Genomic DNA, 21,787 nt, shown 5'->3' with positions numbered 1-21,787 from the left:
CTCTGGGGCATGTCTGACTTTCAATTGCTCAACATTAAACACACATAACTGCATAATTACACTACATACTTGTATGAATCTGAAATTAAAACCGCTTTGATTTTGAACAGGTTTAATTACAATAGCCTACAGTACATTTACATGACTATTATATGGGACTACAACATACCATGTCATTGTACTCACCTGATATTAGGGCTGTAGCTATCAAATACTTTGGTATTCAGATATACTACTGAAAATTGTTTCGAATAATTGGGTATTTAGATAGCAATTTTTATACTTACTAGTTATAAACACAGAAGACAAAAAAAGCACATTTCCACACAATAATGACTGACCAACTGCTTTTCATTCTTTGATAATCAATGTTTTATACTTACATTTAATCTGTGCATAGGAGTACGTAAGGGTGGGAATCTTTTGGCCCCTCACAATTCAGTTACGATTACAATTACGATTCAGAAGCTCCGATTCAATTACAACACGATTATTGATGCAATTTTATGTATATTGATGCACATTTTCACAACACAAATTTTTTTTTTTTTTCACTATTATCACTTGCACTTTATTTGAAAAATGGTGTCCTCTGTACTCCGAATAACCGAACTGCAAACCGAAAACTCAGAACGTTATCCAAATGTGCCGTTGAGTCGGTCAAGACGTGTTAGCCAAATTGTAAACATTTGTGTTCAGGGGAAGGGAACATGAGTAGGATTAAACGAAACAGTCCTAAGATGGGCCATTGTTGGAGTAATGTGTCATTAAATGTGTAATGTGTAAATGATCAACAACTCATTGTATATTTAGAAAGTAGTAAAAGGTATAACAAAAAATTAGAAACGGTATAACAAAAAAAGAAAATATAAAAATATAAAGACAATATTATATGTTGTTTGGAGTTTTTCCTGTAACATGCGTTTGTTGAGAAAAATTAAAAAAATCCTGGTAAAATGTCTGGAATGTTCCTAAAAGGTCATGATTAAAGGTTGGCATCTGTACCTGATACTCACTCACCCCTTTTGTGTTGAATGTTTTTTTTTTCTTATGACCTGCATTAACTGCGTGAACACACTGGTCCACTTTTGTGACTACTATATCTACCAAAGAGAACCTTTGTGTCACCGTGATTTTAATATACCGTCGCTTGTTTTTATGGATGAGGTCGTCAGTTAAAAAGGTTTGGCAGGTTCAACATTATACACAAGTTTGTCCATTTGTATCAACCAAAACAAAAAGTTCTCTTTTTCTTCAAACTGATCTTTGAGACGTTTACAGCAGATATTGGCCCCATGAGTGCTATGCTCTCCAAGTCTTAAAACTGGTAATGCGACTTTCCTGTGGTTCTTTCTCAGAATGGACTTTGATGACGAGGACGGAGAGGGACCTAGCAAATTTTCAAGGTCAGAAAAATTAATGCATTAGACATTGTTACAACATTGGTTACGCTTCAAGTTTTAGCTATAGCTTCAGGATAATATCAATGTTGTACTTTAAATTATCAAAAAAACAATTAAAATGTAAATGAGAAGACTTGCTGATTACCTATGCTTACCATTTAATTATTTGTCTAATCATTTCATAAATCATTGTATTTGCATTCATTAAAAGCACAATGCACATCTTTTAATTTTTTTGTATTTATTTCAGCTATCCTGCTGTGTTTTAATTGTCTCAACTTGTTTTCCTTTCACCGCTTTCTATTTGCCACCTCTAAATCCATAGGTTGTAAGTGTATTATTCATCAGCAGAAATCTCCACAGTGCTTTCTTGTAAGCTGAATGATGGCAGTGTATAGGACAAGCTGCTCTCTGGTGATCACAAGAGGAACTGCACTCATAGTGTTTTCCAATTGCATTACATGTGTGAAAACTGGCCGCTTAAACTGTGAAAGTTTGTCAGACCCGCTTTAAGTATGTCAGTGACATATAGTAACTATAGACTAAAAGAAAGGGAGGAGGAGATGTTTTGTGGTAAGGTTATCTTTGTTATGGTGACACACCAACTTGCAGCAGCTTCTCATTCACCAACAGTAGATAATTATAGATCACATTTTATTTGCGTGCTTATTTGTGTGACATTTCCCTCTAAATTAACAATTAATTATTTCCTAAAACCAATCGCTAATTTAAAAATGTCATACATAAGTAGAGAATGTCAATATGACATGACTGACAAATATGACAGGTATACAGTGTTTTGAATAGTTTTTTATTTTAAAATCCAAGCAATTTCAGGGTTCATTCAGAGGAAGCACTCTTGAGTTGTTTTCTAACCAAGAACTGCTGCCTTAATCTGAACGTTGTTGGTAGATTGTGATGCAAATTACCCACAATGATTTGAGTCAAATACACAAACAAGTTACGACTTTGAAAAAATAGTTGTGCTGTGAGAAACAAATTATATCTTTGTGTTATCACTCAAATTATCCTATCATTAATTACAAAAATATTTTTTTCATTCCACAAGCCATTAGCATTTTTTTTAACATAGCAACTTTGCCTTGCACCATGCTATTTTCATTTGTCTTCTCTCATGCTCTAAAACATCTGTAACACGTAACATGTTATTTGTCAAGACTTTGGTGTTTGTATTTATGTGTTGTCTTTATATGTATTTACAATTAATTGAATGCATTTTTGTTTCTGTTTTTTTCTTTGTAGGTATGATGATGATCAGATACCTGGTGAGGATAAGGAAAAATATGCCAGGTAGGCCTAGCCATCTGGAGATAAAGTGGATACTCAGGATATACTGAAGTTCAAACCTGCCCTGGCCTCAAGTGAAATAACAACAAGTCAGGATGGGATTTATGCCTATTTTGAAAATTTTAAACCTAGTAAAAGATTATCTTCGTACCGACAGTACATCTGAGCTTGGTATTGGTGTACAGCGTTCTTCTTCACGGCCTTTCTGTTTCGCAGATTTTTTTGTGGGTGCCAGTGTATCATGCTTTTATAACTAATTTATATATTTTAAAAAGTAGGAATTAGGGCTCCTCAATTATTCGAATTTTAATCATGATTACGATTTTCTCGATGATCTCAAAATTCGATTAATCGATTATTTGGTGTTTCCATTCTGAGATGTGTATGCGCAACTCAATCGTGACGCCCTCGCGTGTGTGGAGAGTGGAGATCCAAGCCATATTCAACAAGCATTATACCTGAACGCGTTCAATGAACCAAAGTTCATGAACTCGTTCATATTTTGGACGAATGTGAACTGAACACATTTTGGCTTTTTTGAACGAATGAGCAATGAGTGGTTTTGAATGGAAGTTTACTTTTGTTCAAGGATGCCAGGCAAAATGACAGACGTACCATTCGATCATAACTCAGGTCGTGCGACAAGCCCCCCCCCCCCACACACACAAACACACACGCACACTCACCATTTCTTGGCAAACGGGTATTATCCTGTTAGAGCAGGCGTCGGGAACCTATGGCTCGCGAGCCAGATATGGCTCTTTTGGTGACGTTATTAAAAAGAATACATTAGTACACTCAAAAAATCGTTGGTCTTAATAAAAATACATGCATTTAATTGTATCTAGCCTATCGTTTTTTTAAAATGGTATGGAAGTTATTAAATGAATGAATGAATGAATGAATCTTTATTTCGAACATGATTTAAAGAATAAAACCAATAAAAAACAAACAACAAGTTTTTTTTTTGTCGAAACACTGCTCGAAAAGGAGTAGGAAGAAGCCTAGGCTTATCTTGTTATTGAATGAATGAATTTTTATTTCGAACATGATTTAAAGAATAAAAACAATAAAAAAACAAACTACAAAAAACACACAACAAACAATATTGTTTGTTGTGTGTTTTTTTGTTTTGTTTTTTGTCGAAACATTGTTCGAAAAGGAGTAGGAAGAAGCCTAGGTTTATCTTGTCCTACCCCTATCCATCACTTAGTTCCAATTGAGAACATTAAAACTACAAAAGAACAAAAGAAAAACGACAATTTTATTCGTAAAAAATGGGCATGTATGGCTCTGTTCGCCAAAAAGGTTCCCGACCCCTGTGTTAGAGCATTCAGGAATTTGGCATTGAACCATGAATTACTCTCAATGAGATTGTTTCTGTTGTTTTAGTAAATTATTTGGGCTTTGCTCCTTTACCTTTGCAGTTTTATGTCCCAAATTCAATAGGTTTTCTGGTTCTTTTGGGCAAACAGAAATAATAGATTCACAAAAAACGAAAATTTTGTTTAAGCAAATATCATTTTTGTTTTGCACATGAAATACTTCATTTGTACATGCTTTGTTTCCAATCTTAGTCTAGCACCTTCAGCAGATTGTTTGTGTTTGCACATTTTGGACTAGCACGTTCGCCTCACAGTTCGGAGGTTGCGGGTTTGATTCCACCTCCGGTCCTCCCTGTGAGGAGTTTGTATTTCTTTCCCATGCCTGCGTGGGTTTTTTCCGGGAACTCCGGTTTCCTCCCACATCCCAAAAACATGCTTGGTAGGCCAATTGAGCACTCCAAATTGCCCATAGGTGTGAGTGCATGAGCGAATGGTTGTTCGTCTCTGTGTGCCCTGCGATTGGCTGGCAACCGGTTCAGGGTGTCCCCCGCCTACTGCCCAATGACTGCCAGGATAGGTCCGGCACGCCTGCTACCCCCGTGGGGTCAAGCGGTACAGATAATGGATAGATGGATAGTATTTCACTTAAACCACTTATGCACTTAAACAGCTTTAGTTTTAGGCTACATCACAAGTCTTTGTTTGCATGCGTGGGTGTGCATGTGTTAACTGCATCAATATGTGCGTTGTTTCGTGCCAATTTGTCCATGCACAAGTCAAGGAAAACACGTTGCTACAGAAATAGGACATAGGCAATAATCATGTGAGAAAAAGATACTTTGAAAGGCGAGCGTCTCATGGATATTGGATCAGAGGGGCATGCAACCTTTTTATCACAAGTTTCATTATTTCATCTACTGGTACAAATGAAATTTCCAATATGACTATTGTTATAAATAGGCCTGTCATGATAATTACTGTAATTTTCGGACTATAAGTCGCATTTTTTTTCATAGTTTGGGTGGGGGGGCGACTTATACTGAGGAGCGACTTATATGTGAATTTTTTCAAAAATCAAAAAAAAAAAAAAAGTGAAACCGCCTTAAACGACCCGCGATGTAGCAAGGGATTACTGTAATTTGAATTTCAAGTGACGTCAGCAGCGCGGCGTGGCGCGGCGGTTGTTTACAAAAAGGACAAAGATTGATCACGGGATGACGAAGATGACGAAGGGCCCCACGTACAACCGGCATCATTAGCGGCTTTGTTTGTAAGTGACACGGAGGACGAAGAGTTTGAAGGATTTAATGATTTGGAGTGACACAGAAGGTTTGAAAAACTATTATGGCTTTTACGCACGCGCGGTCCTACTTTACGGAGCTCCCTTTAACCTCCGTGGATGGAAGTCTGGGGCCGGCGCTCGGCCGGGTGGCTGTCCGGGGACGGTGGATGGGGCTCAGACATGGCTTTTACGCACGCCCGGTCCTACTCTACGGAGCTCTCTTTCACCTCCGTGGATGCAAGTCGGGGGCTGGTGCTCGCCCGGGTGGCTGTCCGGGCACGTTGGATGGGGCTCGGACATGGCTTTTACGCACGCTCCTATTCTATGGAGCTCTTTTCCACCTCCGTGACTGGAAGTGCCACCTCCGGGGATGGAAGTCCACGCCGCCACACGCCTGGAAGTCCACGCCGGTGCTTGGGTCCTTGTACTTTGTTAACGCTACAATATAGTTATATACTAGATCTGTGGAATAACGACGAGGCTGACGTCAGGGCGCACGCGCGGCGTTATTGACAAAGGATGAGGAATTTGATCGATGGATTTAATGATTTAGAGTGACAGATGGTTTGATAATATTGCTTATATAATAGTTATTTGATATCTAATTTATATATCGTTATATGGGCCTGTGGAATATTTTGAAGTGCAAGCACCGTCAGCGGCGCGCACCCATTGTTGACAAAGGACGATCGATGGATTTAATGAATTAGAGTGACACAGATGGTTTTATAAATGTGTTATTTATGTCATAGTTTTTTGAATAACTCTGAATGTTACGTCAGGCCCGTTCTCAGCTCTTCGTTTGTGTTTATGTCACGTTAGCATACCTATCGTTTAGCCTGTTGTTGCTCGTTCATGTCTGTTCTTGGTGTTGGATTTTGTCGAATAAATTTCCCCCAAAATGCGACTTATACTCCGGAGCGACTTATATATGTTTTTTTTCACGTTATTGTGCATTTTATGGCTAATGCGACCTATATTCCGGAGCGAATTTTAGTCCGAAAATGACGGTACTTTATTGACTTTTTTTGACTCGATAAATGGTCTTTTCCATACGTGTGATTACATACACGTATATAGCTATTCACTTCCTGACCATTTAAACGGAAAATATTTACCTTTTTACATTTAAATAACCCAATCAGCAATGCTCCTTTTATGACTTTACACTTTTACACTCACTATAGCTGTCAGGAACAAATGATTTAATTAATACCATGATATGTGTAACGGATCAGGCTGGGTGACCACGTGCAGCACGAATTTTATTTGAATGAGAGGAAAGAGGAAGTGGAAGGCTGGAAGCTGGCAGAGCAGGTGCAGCAAAGAAGTAGCGTCGCAGCAGCGGATGACAGACGACAGGTGCCGGTGCACGACTAGAAGCTCGCGGGAGGAGAGCAGACAGGCAGGCAGACCGGCAGGTAGGAAACCAGGCGTTGCGTCGGTGTGCGTCCTCGAGGCAGACAGGGCAAGCAAGGGCAGGCAAGCTCGTGGTCGACAGGAAGAAGGTCAAGCCAGACAGAGTTCGGAGCAGAACGATCAAACAGGCAGGCAAGGCGTAAGGCAGAGACGTTTTCAGGATCAGGCAATAGGTCAGGCCTGGCAGTGTTCATGAATGGGTCAGTCAAGCAGGAAGACAAGGTCAGCAGGAGTCAGTTTCGTGAAATTGCCAGTGAGCAGGAATGAGTCACACCATAGACAAGTAGCAAGCCAGACGAACTACCTAGGAGTGACGGGAGAATGGCGTTTAAATACACGCCCAGATGAGCAGGTAACGAGAGACAGGTGGCGATGGGCGCTGATTATCGCGGGGCGTGGCTATGAGCAATGTGCGTTATTGCAGACGTGGCTGTGGACACGCGTGGGAGGCGCAGCAGCTAGCTGTGCGCGAGTTGGAAGAGTACTCGACTCGTGGATGAAGAGCAGAATCATGACGGGGAGCGTAGCCGTATGCAGCGGAGAACAGCTCACTCGCTGAACGTAGAGTGACATCGCAAGAGGGGATCGTGGCAGCTGCTAACGTGTGGGCACACGTCAACCGGCAGGGTGACGGCGGGGTGGAGACGGGACGGATATGAATTTAAGGCTATTGATTATTATTTAATTATTAATTTGAGCTTTCACACATAAAAACATCGCAGGATTCCCTCTTCAAAACAGCAATAAATGTTCTATGTATTGATATCTATGTCGACAGCATAGATTTTAGGTTAAAATACTTACTTTAATCTCTTTGATCCTTCCGCATACACTGTCGAACGGTAGATGTGGTCTTTCAATCATCAATCATTTCTGAACTGGTTATGGTTTTGGTCCAATTTTAAATCCATCCGCTCGTTGTCCTATCTGCTAGTGTGAAGCTAACCTGAGCATTTGTGTCTCCGCTCGCCAACAGGTGATCGAATTCCCTTTGATGGCAATTGTAAATGCGTGACAGTGAAGTAATTAAAAGAGTCATTGCCACAGAGCAGGGGTCACCAACACGGTGCCCGTGTGCACCAGGCCGCCCGTGAGGACCCCATGAGTCGCCCGCAGGACTGTTCTAAAATTAGCTCAAATAGCGGCACTTGTCAGTGAGCTGCATCTATTTATTTTATAGTCAAACCTCGGTTTCCGAACGTTCCGGTTCTCGAACAAATCGGAATTTGAACAAACAATCCGGGATTTTTTTGCTTCGGTTGAACAAAATTCGGAGGTCGAACTTCGCGAGATGAGCCGGGAGGACCCGAGAAAACCAGACCGCGCGGCCCGGATGCCGACTGACTCCGTAGTTATCGTATGTTCGTTACTTTGAGGATTGTATTGTGGTGAATTCTCTTCGATGTTCTGCTAGTCTCCAACATCAAACGGTGGATTGGTGGCTGGCTCAGGAAAGGAAAACTTCAGTGACACACGGCTGATCGGGGAAAGATTTTATTCAACCGATGTCAGAATTGAAGTGTCTCTCTCTAGCCAAAAAAGAAGTCCCCCTGTCTTCTCCCGCCTTGGATCTTATACCCTGCGGCCCCCCCTTACTCGGGCGCACGCACACGAGGGCAGCTGGTCAACTTCGCCCCCGCCAGCCTGCTTTGTTGATTCTAACCAAATGACTGATTGCTGTATCCTGGTGCCAGGAAGTCTGCCTTCCTGGCCCAGGCCCCATAAAATCCCATGCGCGCGTGACCTGGTCACCTCTAAACTTAGAAGTGAAATATACATTGCATGAGACCTAAATAAAAATACACTACAGTATTAACCCCTAATCATGCCTCCAAAGAAAGCAAGTGGGAGCAGTAAAGCCATCCTAAAACACAAAGACGCTCTTAAAGCAATGCGACAGTGAGCGCCCGGCGCGCTGCGGTTGCGCGATCGGACCAAATTAAGCTCCCTGCGCACTAAGGTCCACTTAAATTTTGGAAAGTACATCAGGACTTCAGCGACGGCTCCGTCACAATAATGCGACCAGCGCGGTGCAGTTGCGTGGTGGGCGACGCGCTACGGTTGCGCGCTCGGCGGTGCGCTGCAGTTGCGCAATAGGACAAAAATGCGCAAATGAAAAAATGCTTAAAAAAAAGCCTTTTTTTTTTTTTAGTCTTGGAACGGACTAAAAATTGTTCTATTATTTGTAATGGGAAAAATAGATTCTGAATTCGACCGATTCGCTTCTCGAACGGATTGTGGTCGAAAACCGAGGTTTGACTGTATTTTTGCTATTCTTGTTAAAATCACACTTACATGTGAACTGGAAATGACAATAATAACACATAGTGAAAGCTAAATTGAGCAAATTGGCTATTTCAGAAGTGTGTGTCAAACTGGTAGCCCTTTGCCTTAATCAGTACCCAGAAATTAGCTCTCGGTTTAAGAAAGGTTGGTGACCCCTGCCACAGAGTGTGATAAAACTCAACATGATGAAATTGTGCGCTGTCACTTGCCACTTTAATGTCATCCTCCTTCTCGTTGCATTAGTAGGAAGCGGGATTACTGAGTTGGAAAAAGGTTTTCGCCTCAGATCCATTTCCTCGACAAGTTGGTCTGTAACTGTCAGAGGACTAGCTCTAACAACAGATTCAAAGTTCTGGTGACGGCACCATCGTATCCGAGTCAGCAAATTTTAAATGATTACTTAATATGTTCTACCCAATCAGATAAATGAACGAATTACGACTCATTAGTGCACAGCCCTAATATATATACTTGATGTACTACTATATCGTATTTTCTGCACCATAAGGCATTTCGGGTTAAAAGGCGCAGACTCAATTGTGTGTGTGTGTGTGTGTGGGGGGGGGGGGTCTGTACTTAATCCACACACAGGGCATACCGCGTTATAGAGCGCATGCACACCATGACTTAAGGTTAAAAAAAAAAAAACTTTACTGAGACAGTGAGTTCAGTTGTATGAGTTCAGTTGTACTTTATTCTATTTAACCATGTCTGTACTGTAACTCATGTTACTGTTAATCAATATTCATACACATATCCCTCAAAGTCCTCATCTTCTGTATCCGAATTAAACAGTTGGGCAAGTTTGCCATTAAACATGACCAGTTCCCTCTTGTTCTCCCCTCGGAGTCAAACTCGTTGTCGCTTTGCTCTTCGGCATTGTTTCCAGCTTTCCAGAAAGTTTGAATTGTGCCTTGTAAGCATGTCTCTTTGTCGATGCCATTTTAAAGTGTCCTAATGCTGTTTGCTTTGTACCTCCCGATCATATTCATCAATGGCGGTGGAGAGACGTATTCCACGTATTACGTACAGTCCTCTGATTGGTTTACTGCCCCGATCTACGGAAAACGTAATGTCTGATTGTTTCATCGACATATTATACGTCCCTGTGTGGCGGCAGCCACACAACATTTATAGATTTTGGAATTCGGTCCACACAAAAGGTTCACCTTATGCGTGCCTTCGATTTTTGAGAAAATTAAAGGCATTTAAGTGTGCCTTATGGTGCGGAAAGTATGATATATGAAATATCAGAACGATGAATGCCATTTTTGTATTGGTTTGATTGTTATCTGTTGTACTACTGTGAATTTGTAGTACGTATTTCTGGAAAAAATTATTTTTTCTAGACAAAGAATTAATTACCGTAATTTTCGGACTATAAGTCGCGTTTTTTTTCATAGTTTGGGTGGGGGGGCGACTTATACTCAGGAGCGACTTATATATGTTTTTTTTCACAAATTTTTACTGATCATTAACACATCACTTACAAGTATAGTTGACCACTTCACATGTTATTTTTAGTATAGTTGATCACTTCACATGCTTTGATATCTTTATCTTGAACATATTCAAAACATGAAAAATAGAGAGAAAAAATCAAATAAAGTAATTAACACTTTAAAGCGGCATATCCTCTGGACATGTGCTCTGTCACCAGGATGACATAAAGGACGAGAAATTTTATCGATGGATTTAATGATTTGGAGTGACACAAATGGTTTGATAATATTGTTGTTTATGTGATAGTTATTTAAAATATAGTTTATATATCGTTGTATGGGCCTGTGGAATAATTTGAACTGCGGCGCGGCACACGGCATTGTTGACAAAGGACGATCGATAAAAGACGAGAAATTTGATCGATGGATTTAATGATTTGGAGTGACACAAATGGTTTGATAATATTGTTGTTTATGTGATAGTTATTTAAAATATAGTTTATATATCGTTGTATAGGCCTGTGGAATAATTTGAACTGCGGCGCGGCACACGGCATTGTTGACAAAGGACGACCGATGGATTTAATATATTGGAGTGACACAGATGGTTTTATAAACGTGTTATTTATGTAATAGTTTTTTTTTAAATAACTGAATGTTACGTCAGGCCCGTTCTCAGCTCCTCGTTTGTGTTTGTCACGTTAGCATACCGTATCGTTTAGCCTGTTGTTGCTCGTTCATGTCTGTTCTTGGTGTTGGATTTTGTCGAATAAATTGCCCCCCAAAATGCGACTTATACTCCGGAGCGACTTATATATGTTTTTTTTCACATTTTTGGGCATTTTATGGCTGGTGCGACTTATACTCCGGTGCGACTTATAGTCCGAAAATTACGGTATGTGTGAATATTGGGAGATGTTTAATGTTAATAATGTCACGTGGCCGTGCCATCTGTCATCCCACCAGTGAATTTCCTTCTGTCAGTCGTTGACAGCCACGCTCACATAATCACGTCAATTATTTGCACTTGTCCCCGCTTGTTAATGGCACGATTTAAACTCTGGACTTTCAGTCACACGCTGTCAGTTCGTTCAGTTGCCCTACCTGTTGTCTTGCCTGTATGCTACCCGTTCTGCTGTCCGTTTGTTTCCCTGTGCCTGCTCTCTATTTCAGCCAGCGCTCTATCGTTGATCCCGTTAGCCCAGCCAACTGGCCGATGGCGTTCGGGCGCCACATGCCCCAGACGGTCGCCCGTCTCCAACCACAACTTCGCACGTCCTGCCTGCTGGTGGTCCGACCCCCACATTCCAGCGATCCACTTCTCTTTCCCCTTCTCCTCAATAAAAGTCCGTGCCGCACATGGTCGCTCTGCCTCGTCCCTCACAAATAATCTACTCGGAGACATACATTTGTTTTTTTGGCAGTGTCACTTAAAAAAGAGGACTTATAGATAGTTCTGTGATTGATCGGCGACTAGTTCATTTGCCTGCAACCCTAGTGAGGGTAAGAAAGTGATAAAGTAAGTGAGGGAAAAAATGGAAGGCTGGTTCACTGGACATTGATTGTCCTTCTGAAAATTCAGTTTTTTTAAATTTTTTATTTCTAGAGTCATGAAGCGTTTTGCATTTCCCCAGTTTCACCTGCAAAAAAGCAGAGCCTTCTGGCAAACGTATTCTGGTGTATGAAATGTATAATTATGGGAAATCCATTTACATCCTTCATCCTCTTGTACAATACAAATGGTCAAAATGTTTTTTGCTGTCTTTATTCATTATGGAAGATACAGTTAACATATTAATCAAAGAGGATGTATGATTCACTGTGCTTTTTTTCAAATTGTACAGTATATTAGCTGAACCCTGTTTTATGTTTTGTCACTGCTTTGTCTGTATTTTAGAGAGAACCACAGTGAAATTGAGCGGCGCAGACGCAATAAAATGACACAGTACATCACCGAGCTGTCAGACATGGTCCCTACCTGCAGTGCTCTGGCCCGTAAACCTGACAAACTGACCATTTTGCGCATGGCAGTCTCTCATATGAAATCAATGCGAGGCACTGGGAACACATCCACTGATGGAGCCTATAAGCCCTCGTTTCTTACTGAACAGGTACTTTCAAGGAGCAACTATGTAACTAATTCATTTACATATAAACGTGTGAAACAACTATAAAAAAAATCCTAAAAATTAAATATACATTATGTTTTTGTCATCTCTTTCCACAACCTGTTTTGTGTAAATTGCATATATTATATACGTGAAATTACAATCCTAACTCAACTATCTGACACCCCTGTTTGATTTTGTGATTCATTAATTAAATCAGTCTTTAAAATTTGAGTTGTCTTGAAATTCATTGTGTGTTTGACTATATTCGGACATTTATATTAGTGAATTATTTCTTGGGTTACAGGAACTGAAGCATCTGATTTTGGAAGCAGCGGATGGGTTTCTGTTTGTGGTGGCGGCGGAGACGGGACGCGTGATCTATGTCTCTGATTCTGTGACACCAGTGTTGAACCACCCCCAGTCTGAGTGGTTTGGCAGCACTCTTTATGAACAGGTCCACCCAGATGATGTTGACAAGCTGAGAGAACAGCTCAGTACCTCAGAAAACTCCATGACAGGTAGTTCTGCTGGTATTTATTCATTTGTTTGATTGATTGAATATTTATTGATCCCCAGGGGTGGGGAAATTCAGGCCCCAGCAGTATCCATACCACAGAGTGGGTATACAAAAGACACACAGATGGCATGAGCGCAACTCAATAGGCTCTCATAAGGCTGCCACACAACGGCGCCACAAAGAAAGTCAGAAAGTGCACAAGATAAAAGCCATCAAAGCAAAAACAAAGCTAAAAGACAAAGGAAAAAAAGTAACAGCGGCCAACCAGCACCCCTCAATACAAGAGAACACCCCAAAACACACAAAATAGCCTCCACGGGGTCCATAGACAGGTGTAAGGGCAGTCCAGTTCAACGGCGCCCAATGGACCGTGGTCGTGAATTGGTGAAAAACACAAAGCAGGCAAACGTGTGAGCAGCGTCCTGGGCACCCAGTCGGGTGCACGTGCAGATGGTCACCACGGGGCTAGCATGGCGAAAGTCGTTGGTTCCGACGAGCACGAGGGAGCGGACTCCCCACAGGGGTCGCGGCTGCAAGGCCAAGGCGAGGGACCCGGTCATCTGGCCGGATAAGCAGGAAGCCGTCGTAGAGTTACGCCGGCCTCGACCAATGATCCCGGTCCCACGAAGAAAAAAATAAATAAAAAACATCCGATCTGAAGAGATACCGAGGTGCGGTAGAAGGCACCAGCATCGCCGAATGGACAAAAAGACAGAAAGAAAAAGGAGAAAAGAAGGAAATAAAGAGGAAAAGAGAGAACACTGCTGGGAGGCAGCCACTTACGGCGCCATACCGGAAAAAAAAAAAAAAAATTCTGTAGTCAGTTGGCATTATAAGCTATGTATTTATAGAAAGGACCCTGCCACTTTGAAACGCCATTACTATACATATACAGTGCCTTACGAAAGTATTCGGCCCCCTTGAACCTTTCAACATTTTGCCACATTTCAGGCTTCAAACATAAAGATATAAAATTTTAATTTTTGGTCAAGAATCAACAACAAGTAGGACACAATCATGAAGTGGAACGAAATTTATTGGATAATTTAAACTTTTTTAACAAATAAAAAACTGAAAAGTGGAGCGTGCAATATTATTCGGCCCCTTTACTTTCAGTGCAGCAAACTCACTCCAGAAGTTCAGTGAGGATCTTTGAATGATCCAATGTTGTCCTAAATGACTGATGATGATAAATAGAATGCACCTGTGTGTAATCAAGTCTCCGTATAAATGCACCTGCTCTTTGATAGTCTCGGTTCTGTTTAAAGCGCAGAGAGAACCATGAAGACAAAGGAACACACCAGGCAGGTCCGAGATACTGTTGTGGAGAAGTTTAAAGCCGGATTTGGATACAAAAAGATTTCCCAAGCTTTAAACATCTCAAGGAGCACTGTGCAAGCAATTATATTGAAATGGAAGGAGTATCAGACAACTGCAAATTTACCAAGACCCGGCCGTCCCTCCAAACTTTCATCTCAAACAAGGAGAAGACTGATCAGAGATGCAGCCAAGAGGCCCATGATCACTCTGGATGAACTGCAGATAACTACAGCTGAGGTGGGAGAGTCTGTCCATAGGACAACAATCAGTCGTGCACTGCACAAATCTGGCCTTTATGGAAGAGTGGCAAGAAGAAAGCCATTTCTCAAAGATATCCATAAAAAGTCTCGTTTAAAGTTTGCCACAAGCCACCTGGGAGACACACCAAACATGTGGAAGAAGGTGCTCTGGTCAGATGAAACCAAATTCGAACTTTTTGGCCACAATGCAAAACGATATGTTTGGCGTAAAAGCAACACAGCTCATCACCCTGAACACACCATCCCCACTGTCAAACATGGTGGTGGCAGCATCATGGTTTGGGCCTGCTTTTCTTCAGCAGGGACAGGGAAGATGGCTAAAATTGATGGGAAGATGGATGGAGCCAAATACAGGACCATTCTGGAAGAAAACCTGTTGGAGTCTGCAAAAGACCTGAGACTGGGACGGAGATTTATCTTCCAACAGGAAAATGATCCAAAACATAAAGCCAAATCTACAATGGAATGGTTCACAAATAGACGTATCCAGGTGTTAGAATGAACAAGTCAAAGTCCAGACCTAAATCCAATAGAGAATCTGTGGAAAGAGCTGAAGACTGCTGTTCACAAATGCTCTCCATCCAACCTCACTGAGCTCGAGCTGTTTTGCAAGGAAGAATGGGCAAGAATTCCAGTCTCTCGATGTGCAAAACTGATAGAGACATACCCCAAGCGACTTGCAGCTGTAATTGCAGCAAAAGGTGGCGCTACAAAGTATTAGCGCAAGGGGGCCGAATAATATTGCACGCCCCACTTTTCAGTTTTTTATTTGTTAAAAAAGTTTAAATTATCCAATAAATTTGTTCCACTTCACGATTGTGTCCCACTTGTTGTTGATTCTTGACAAAAAATTAAACTTTTATATCTTTATGTTTGAAGCCTGAAATGTCGCGAAATGTTGAAAGGTTCAAGGGGGCCGAATACTTTCGCAAGGCACTGTATAATGTCTCATAACTAAATCTATGCATTAAAAATACTTTACTACATGGTTTGGCACTGACTTAATTTCTATAAACTTATATAATCTTTTTCCTTAACCGTCTAATTAAATCGCTCAAGTGATTAATGGTAATAGTTCATTTCTAATGCCAGTGCATGGTGTTGCCTGTGCTCTAATCACATTTTGTTAAAAGGCTCAAGAGAGACTGAAAATATCATCAAGCCCATGTGCACACTAGAGGGCATCACTGTGTTATCCATTTTCTTCTGGAGGAAGGCGATAAAATAATAACCTTCTCTGGGGGTTTTACAGCATCTCAATGTCTATTTGTGTCTGTCAGTCTGTTGATCTGACTGCAAACTGAATACCCAGCAGGGACATCTAATCCACGTAACACAATAATGACCGTGAAGAACTGTGAAGGATAAAAAGTACACACACAAAACCAAACACATTATACCCACACATATGCCAATCTCATACATAGCCTTTTAAGTCCCGACTCTACTCAATAAATTCAGTGGAACTGAAATAGTGAATTTTGGAAGCTTATTTGGAAACTTCTTTGAAGCTAAACCCTTAAATTAGGGCATGTTTACCATCTTACTCACTCATAAAGAGTGAATACCAACAAGTTAAATACAGAGCAAGTGTGCTTTTGAATGTACAGATGCCTCTTTGTGATGACTGGCTTATTCATGCAATTCTGTGAATTAAAATATAGAAAAACATTTGTTTTAACAAATTTCAGGAGTGTTTTCTTTAAAGAATCAAGAGATATTTAATGATGTAATATGCTGTTACATGTTTGCCATGGTCACGAAGGTATGCCACCACACTCACGTGCAAAGCTCCAGTCAAATTTTTATTTGCAAGATGGTGCAAATTCCTTTTCCATCTGGAAGGGATCAGTCTTCTTCCAATGATAATGAATCCTGTTTGTGCCGCTCATCTCTTTTATCTTTCACTTTTCTCATATGACACATCCCTGCTTCAATATATGTCACTCCAAATCATTAAATCTATCGAAATCTTCGTCCTCTGTGTCACTGTATCACTCCGCTGACTCCGGAAGTCAGTGGATGGATTCAGACTCATCGTCAGTTGCAGTTCCAATTATTCCACAGGCCTAGAGCGCTCTCATGCGGTTTAAAGTGAAAATTACGTGAAGTGATAAACTACTAAGTAAGAATCTACTAAGTAATGTGTTAATGGTCACGCAATATTGTGTTAATAATTTTACATATAAGTCACTCCTGATTATAAGTCGCACCAAACTATGAAAAAAACTGCAACTTTTTGTCTGGAAAATATGGTACTTGTTTTGACTTAAATAAAAGAAGCTTCTCTCTCTCTCTCTCTCTCTCTCTCTCTCTCTCTCTCTCTCTCTCTCTCTCTCTCTCTCTCTCTCTCTCTCTCTCTCTCTCTCTCTCTCTCTCTCTCTCTCTCTCTCTCTCTCTCTTTCTCTGTCTCTCTCTGTCTCTCTCTCTTTCTCTGTCTCTCTCTCTCTCTCTCGCTCTCTCTCTCTATCTTAGGACGGATTCTTGACCTGAAGACAGGAACAGTTAAAAAGGAAGGGCAACAGTCTTCCATGAGAATGTGTATGGGCTCCAGGCGGTCCTTCATCTGCCGTATGAGGTTTGTATTTAATATCCACTGTATAGTCATCTCCTGCATACTTGTGGTTCAGCACCTGCAGATTAGCATTATCTGTACCGCTTGTCCCCACGGGGGTCGCGGGCGTGCTGAAGCCTATCCCAGCAGTCATTGGGCAGTAGGCTGGGAATACCCTGAACTGGTTGCCAGCCAATGGCAGGGCACACAGAGACCAGCAACCATCCCTACTCACACCTATGGGCAATTTGAAGTGCTCATTCGGCCTACTAAGCTTGTTTTTGGGATGTAGAAAACCCATGCGGGTTTGGGGAGAACATGCAAACTCCACACAGGGAGGGCCGGAGGTGAAATCAAACCCGCACCCTCCTAACTGTGGTCGTGCTAACCAGCGTTCCACGAGCCGCCCGCAGATTAGCATATTTGTTGATTTTATTTTCAATATTAAAGTGTTTTATATTTCAGGTCACTGCTCAACTAATCTAAAAGCTCATTGTAACAGTTGTTCTGTGTCACTTCAGTGGTTCTTTTATCTCAAACAAAATATTTTAGGTTGCATTACCTGACATGTTTCGGCCGAAACATGTCAACCTAAAATATTTTGTTTGAGATAAAAGAACCAGTGAAGTGATTAACAAGTAAAAACAAAATGAACTTAGTACAACTGTTGTTCTGTGTCTCTTTAGTTTTTAGTGCTTCATAAAGGGTATAATAAAGGTTGGGAAAAATTGCGGCATTCATTAAGCGGTTTGCTTCTTTTTTTAATGTACTGAAGGCGTTTTTCAGTTTTGTCAGACGCCTTACATTTGGATTCTAGTACCTTGATTCAAAGGGTCTCTGACAATGTGCAATCAACAAAAAACATCATGCAACAAAATATTATTGGCGCTAACTTGTAAAATATATAGACCATAAACTGTTTTACACTGTATTTCAATCAAAGACCCACTTTAATCCCGCCGTGACAGTGAATCGTCATTTGTTGAGGTTTCCATACAACAAATATAATTTGACAAAGTACATTTTTATTTTTGTTTTCAAACTGAAAAAGGACCTCTGATAAAGTTGTCTACCTGTATTTGTATCATTGAGTGCTGCAGCCTAACCCAGTTGACAGAGTGCAATGTACCCTGGAAAGATTATGTGAGTTGCAAAGCTGACACTCCCACAGAGAATTTAGAGCAGGGGTGTCAAAATGTTTTTGTCACAGGCTGCACCGTAGTCACACTTTCCTTCGGAGTGCCACTATGACAATGAAGAAATTACAACAAAATGATAAATAACTACTGTATTTTTCGGACTAAAAGTCGCTCGGAATATACATCGCATTAGCCATAAAATGCACAATAAAGTGAAAAATAAAGTCGCTCCGGAGTATAAGTCGCATTTTGGGGGAAATTTATTCGACAAAATCCAACACCAAGAACAGACATGAACGAGCAACAACAGGCTAAACGATAGGTATGCTAACGTGACATAAACACAAACGAAGAGCTGAGAACGGGCCTGACGTAACATTGACAGTTATCCAAATAACTATAACATAAATAAAACCTTTATCAAACCATCTGTATCACTCCAAATCATTAAATCCATCGATCGTCCTTTATGTCAACAATGCCGGGTGCGCGCCGCTGACGGCGGTTGCGCTTCAAAATATTCCACAGGCCCATATAATTATAAACAACAATTTTATCAAGCAATCTCTGTCACTCCAAGTCATTAAATCCCGTGATCGAATCCTTTGTCCTTTATGTAAAACACCGTCGCATATGCGCCGCAGTTGCAGTTCAGATTACAGTAATCCCTTGCTACATCGCGGTTCGTTTGTCACGGTTTCACTACATCGCAGATTCTTGAATTTTGAAATATTGTGAATAATTTCACATATAAATCGCTCCTGAGTATAAGTCGCCCCCCCACCCAAACTATGAAAAAAACCGCGATTTATAGTCCGAAAAATACGGTATTTTTGAAAGCAGAGGCTAGTACCGTAATTTTCGGACTATAAGTCGCGTTTTTTTTTCATAGTTTGGGTGGGGGGGCGACTTATACTCAGGAGCGATTTATATACATATATATGGTTTTTTTTCACTTTTTTGGGCATTTTATGGCTGGTGCGACTTATACTCCGGTGCGACTTATAGTCCGAAAATTACGGTAAAACATTATATATTGTATATTAATTAATATAATATTTTAAAAAGATAAATAGTAACGGGCGGCTCGATGACGAACTGGTTAGCACGTCCACCTCACAGTTAGGAGGGTGCGGGTTTGATTTGATTCCACCTCCGGCCCTCCCTGTGTGGAGTTTGCATGTTCTCCCCGTGCGTGGGTTTTCTCCGGGCACTCCGGTTTCCTCCCACATCCCAAAACAATTCTTGGTAGGCCAATTGAGCACTCCAAATTGCCCCTAGCTATGAGTCCGAGTGCGAATGGTTGTTCGTCTCTGTGTGCCCTGCAATTGGCTGGCAACCAGTTCAGGGTGTCCCCCGCATACTGCCCGTCCAGCATGCCCACGACCCCCGTGGGGACAAGTGGTATAGTAAATGCATGGATAGATGGATGGATGGATAAATAGTAACACAAATTGCCAGCAATATCTCTATTACTAAAGTGAAGTAATATTGCAGTATTAGTATTGACACATGAAGTCAATGCCCAATTTGCTTTTCACATAAAATGATGTGGCAGGCCGTAACTGGCACACGAGCCTTGAGTTTGATTAAAGCAGGAGTGTCAAACTCATTTTTTTCACGGGCCGCATTGTAGTCATAGCTTCTTTCGGAGGGCCATTATGACTGTCAACCCAAATAAATGTATGAGCACCTCCTTATATACAGTAAAAGCTACAAAACAAACTAACAAATAACTCGTTTTCAAATCAGACGAGTAAAAACTGGTCAAATATTTAAAAAAAGACATTATTAAAAGTGAAGACAATTTGCAATTCTAGTAATGACACATGAATTTGATGCACAATTTGTCTTCGCGGGCCACATAAAATGATGTGGCGGGCCGTATCTGGCCCCCGGGCCTTGAGTTTGACACCTGTGCCTTAAAGCAGTGGTCCCCAACCTTTTTTGCACCACGGACCGGTTACGTGTCAGAAATATTTTCGCGGACCGGCCTTTATATAAATAAATATATTTATATATTTATTATTTAAATATTTATATATATAAATAGGATGAAATAAAATGATACGACTGGCATAAAAACAAATATAAACCACATAAAAATAAAACGTTGAATTAGTGGGAGCACCGAGCTCTTTTCTCAGAAATGAGCCGTTCCCATCTAGGCGTAATCGGAGACAATGACACCCGAAGTGGTTAAGGTTTGTCTTTAAATGCAGGATGCTTGGTCTCCATGTGCCGAAGCAGGTTTGAAGGCTTCATTGCCTCGTTAGCTAGCCTTTCGCCACATATGCGGAGTGCACTTGGCGCGTCAGAGTCACCTGTGGCGATAAATCCATATTTTAAATAGGACTCCAGAAATGTTCTTTTAAATGCAGCTTTCCTTTTCTGAGAAGTCGTAGCCTCTTCTTCTTCAGTGTCCTCATTGGACGTTTTTCCCTTTCCGAAGAAGCTTTCCAAACTTCTCTGTTTCTTGCTCATTTTTGCTTGCCTCGCGGGCTTGACTGTGGTGACATGTCACGTGACCGAGACGAGCGCTCTGTGTCAGGAGTCCTTATTTTTCAGATGCACCGACAGATGTAATTGGGAGAGATTCGCCAAATTTTTTATATTTTTCAAAATAAATTCTTACTCATTTTTGCTAGCTTTGCGGGCTCGACTGGGGAAACATGTCACGTGACCGGGACGAGCGTCTTAACATGAATGAATTGATCGTCAATGAAAAAAAAAAAAAAAAAACATTTTTTTTATTTTATTTTTTTTCCTGTGCGGCTCCGCGGCCCGGTACCAAGTGACCCACGGACCGGTACCGGTCCGCGGCCCGGTGGTTGGGGACCACTGCCTTAAAGGAACAGTAAAGCGAGCGCAACATTGGCACTTATGTGATTGACTATTAAAAAATGATGTCAATATTACCATTACCCCCTGAAAAAAAAATCCAGAAGTGATTTAGCAGTATTTTGGAACAGAGTGGTGGCGGCCTTACTAACGCCCACTTTTTGGGCGGAGTCTGCTTGATTTGACACATCAGCCTGACTGTGTCACGGAAGGAAGCGATCACAATTATCCCATTGGAACTAATTCTAAGGACTATCGCTTAAAATGTCCAAAAACAGCTATTAATTGACACCAAAATTTACATGGATATCTCTACTTATGACTACTTCAAGTTATCACAAGAATTAGCGTCTTCGTGGCTGATTTAAGAGGAAGAAATGAGCAGCCTCTCTGTAGTTTAAGTGCCTTGTCACGTCTGTATTTCACCAACATACGCAAACATGATGCATCCCGAAAGGCTTTATGAAAGGTGAATTGTTCATACGTCGTTATATATTCAAATGAAATTGTTAAGGGTTCATTTGACTTAGATTACACCGGAAGTCCACGTATAGGGTGTATATCTGCCGCCTATCCGAAA

General features: G+C 41.1%; 1 protein-coding gene across 8 annotated transcripts in view; it reads left to right on the top strand.

Moving 5' to 3' along the window:
• Positions 1-21,787, top strand: part of arnt2 (aryl-hydrocarbon receptor nuclear translocator 2) — a 119,246-nt gene that overhangs the window by 34,712 nt on the left and 62,747 nt on the right. For 3 of the 8 annotated variants that reach the window (XM_037247317.1, XM_037247319.1, XM_037247313.1), the window contains exons 3-7: positions 1,359-1,406; positions 2,667-2,714; positions 12,363-12,576; positions 12,881-13,094; positions 17,149-17,251. In XM_037247317.1, coding sequence (XP_037103212.1) covers positions 1,359-1,406; positions 2,667-2,714; positions 12,363-12,576; positions 12,881-13,094; positions 17,149-17,251 — 627 coding nt within the window. The other 5 variants (XM_037247315.1, XM_037247314.1, XM_037247321.1 and 2 more) reach the window with 5 other exon arrangements.

The sequence above is a fragment of the Syngnathus acus genome, chromosome 3 (assembly GCF_901709675.1).
Source record: "Syngnathus acus chromosome 3, fSynAcu1.2, whole genome shotgun sequence".
Taxonomy (NCBI): Eukaryota; Metazoa; Chordata; class Actinopteri; order Syngnathiformes; family Syngnathidae; genus Syngnathus; species Syngnathus acus.
This window is presented reverse-complemented; position numbering and strand designations above follow the sequence as displayed.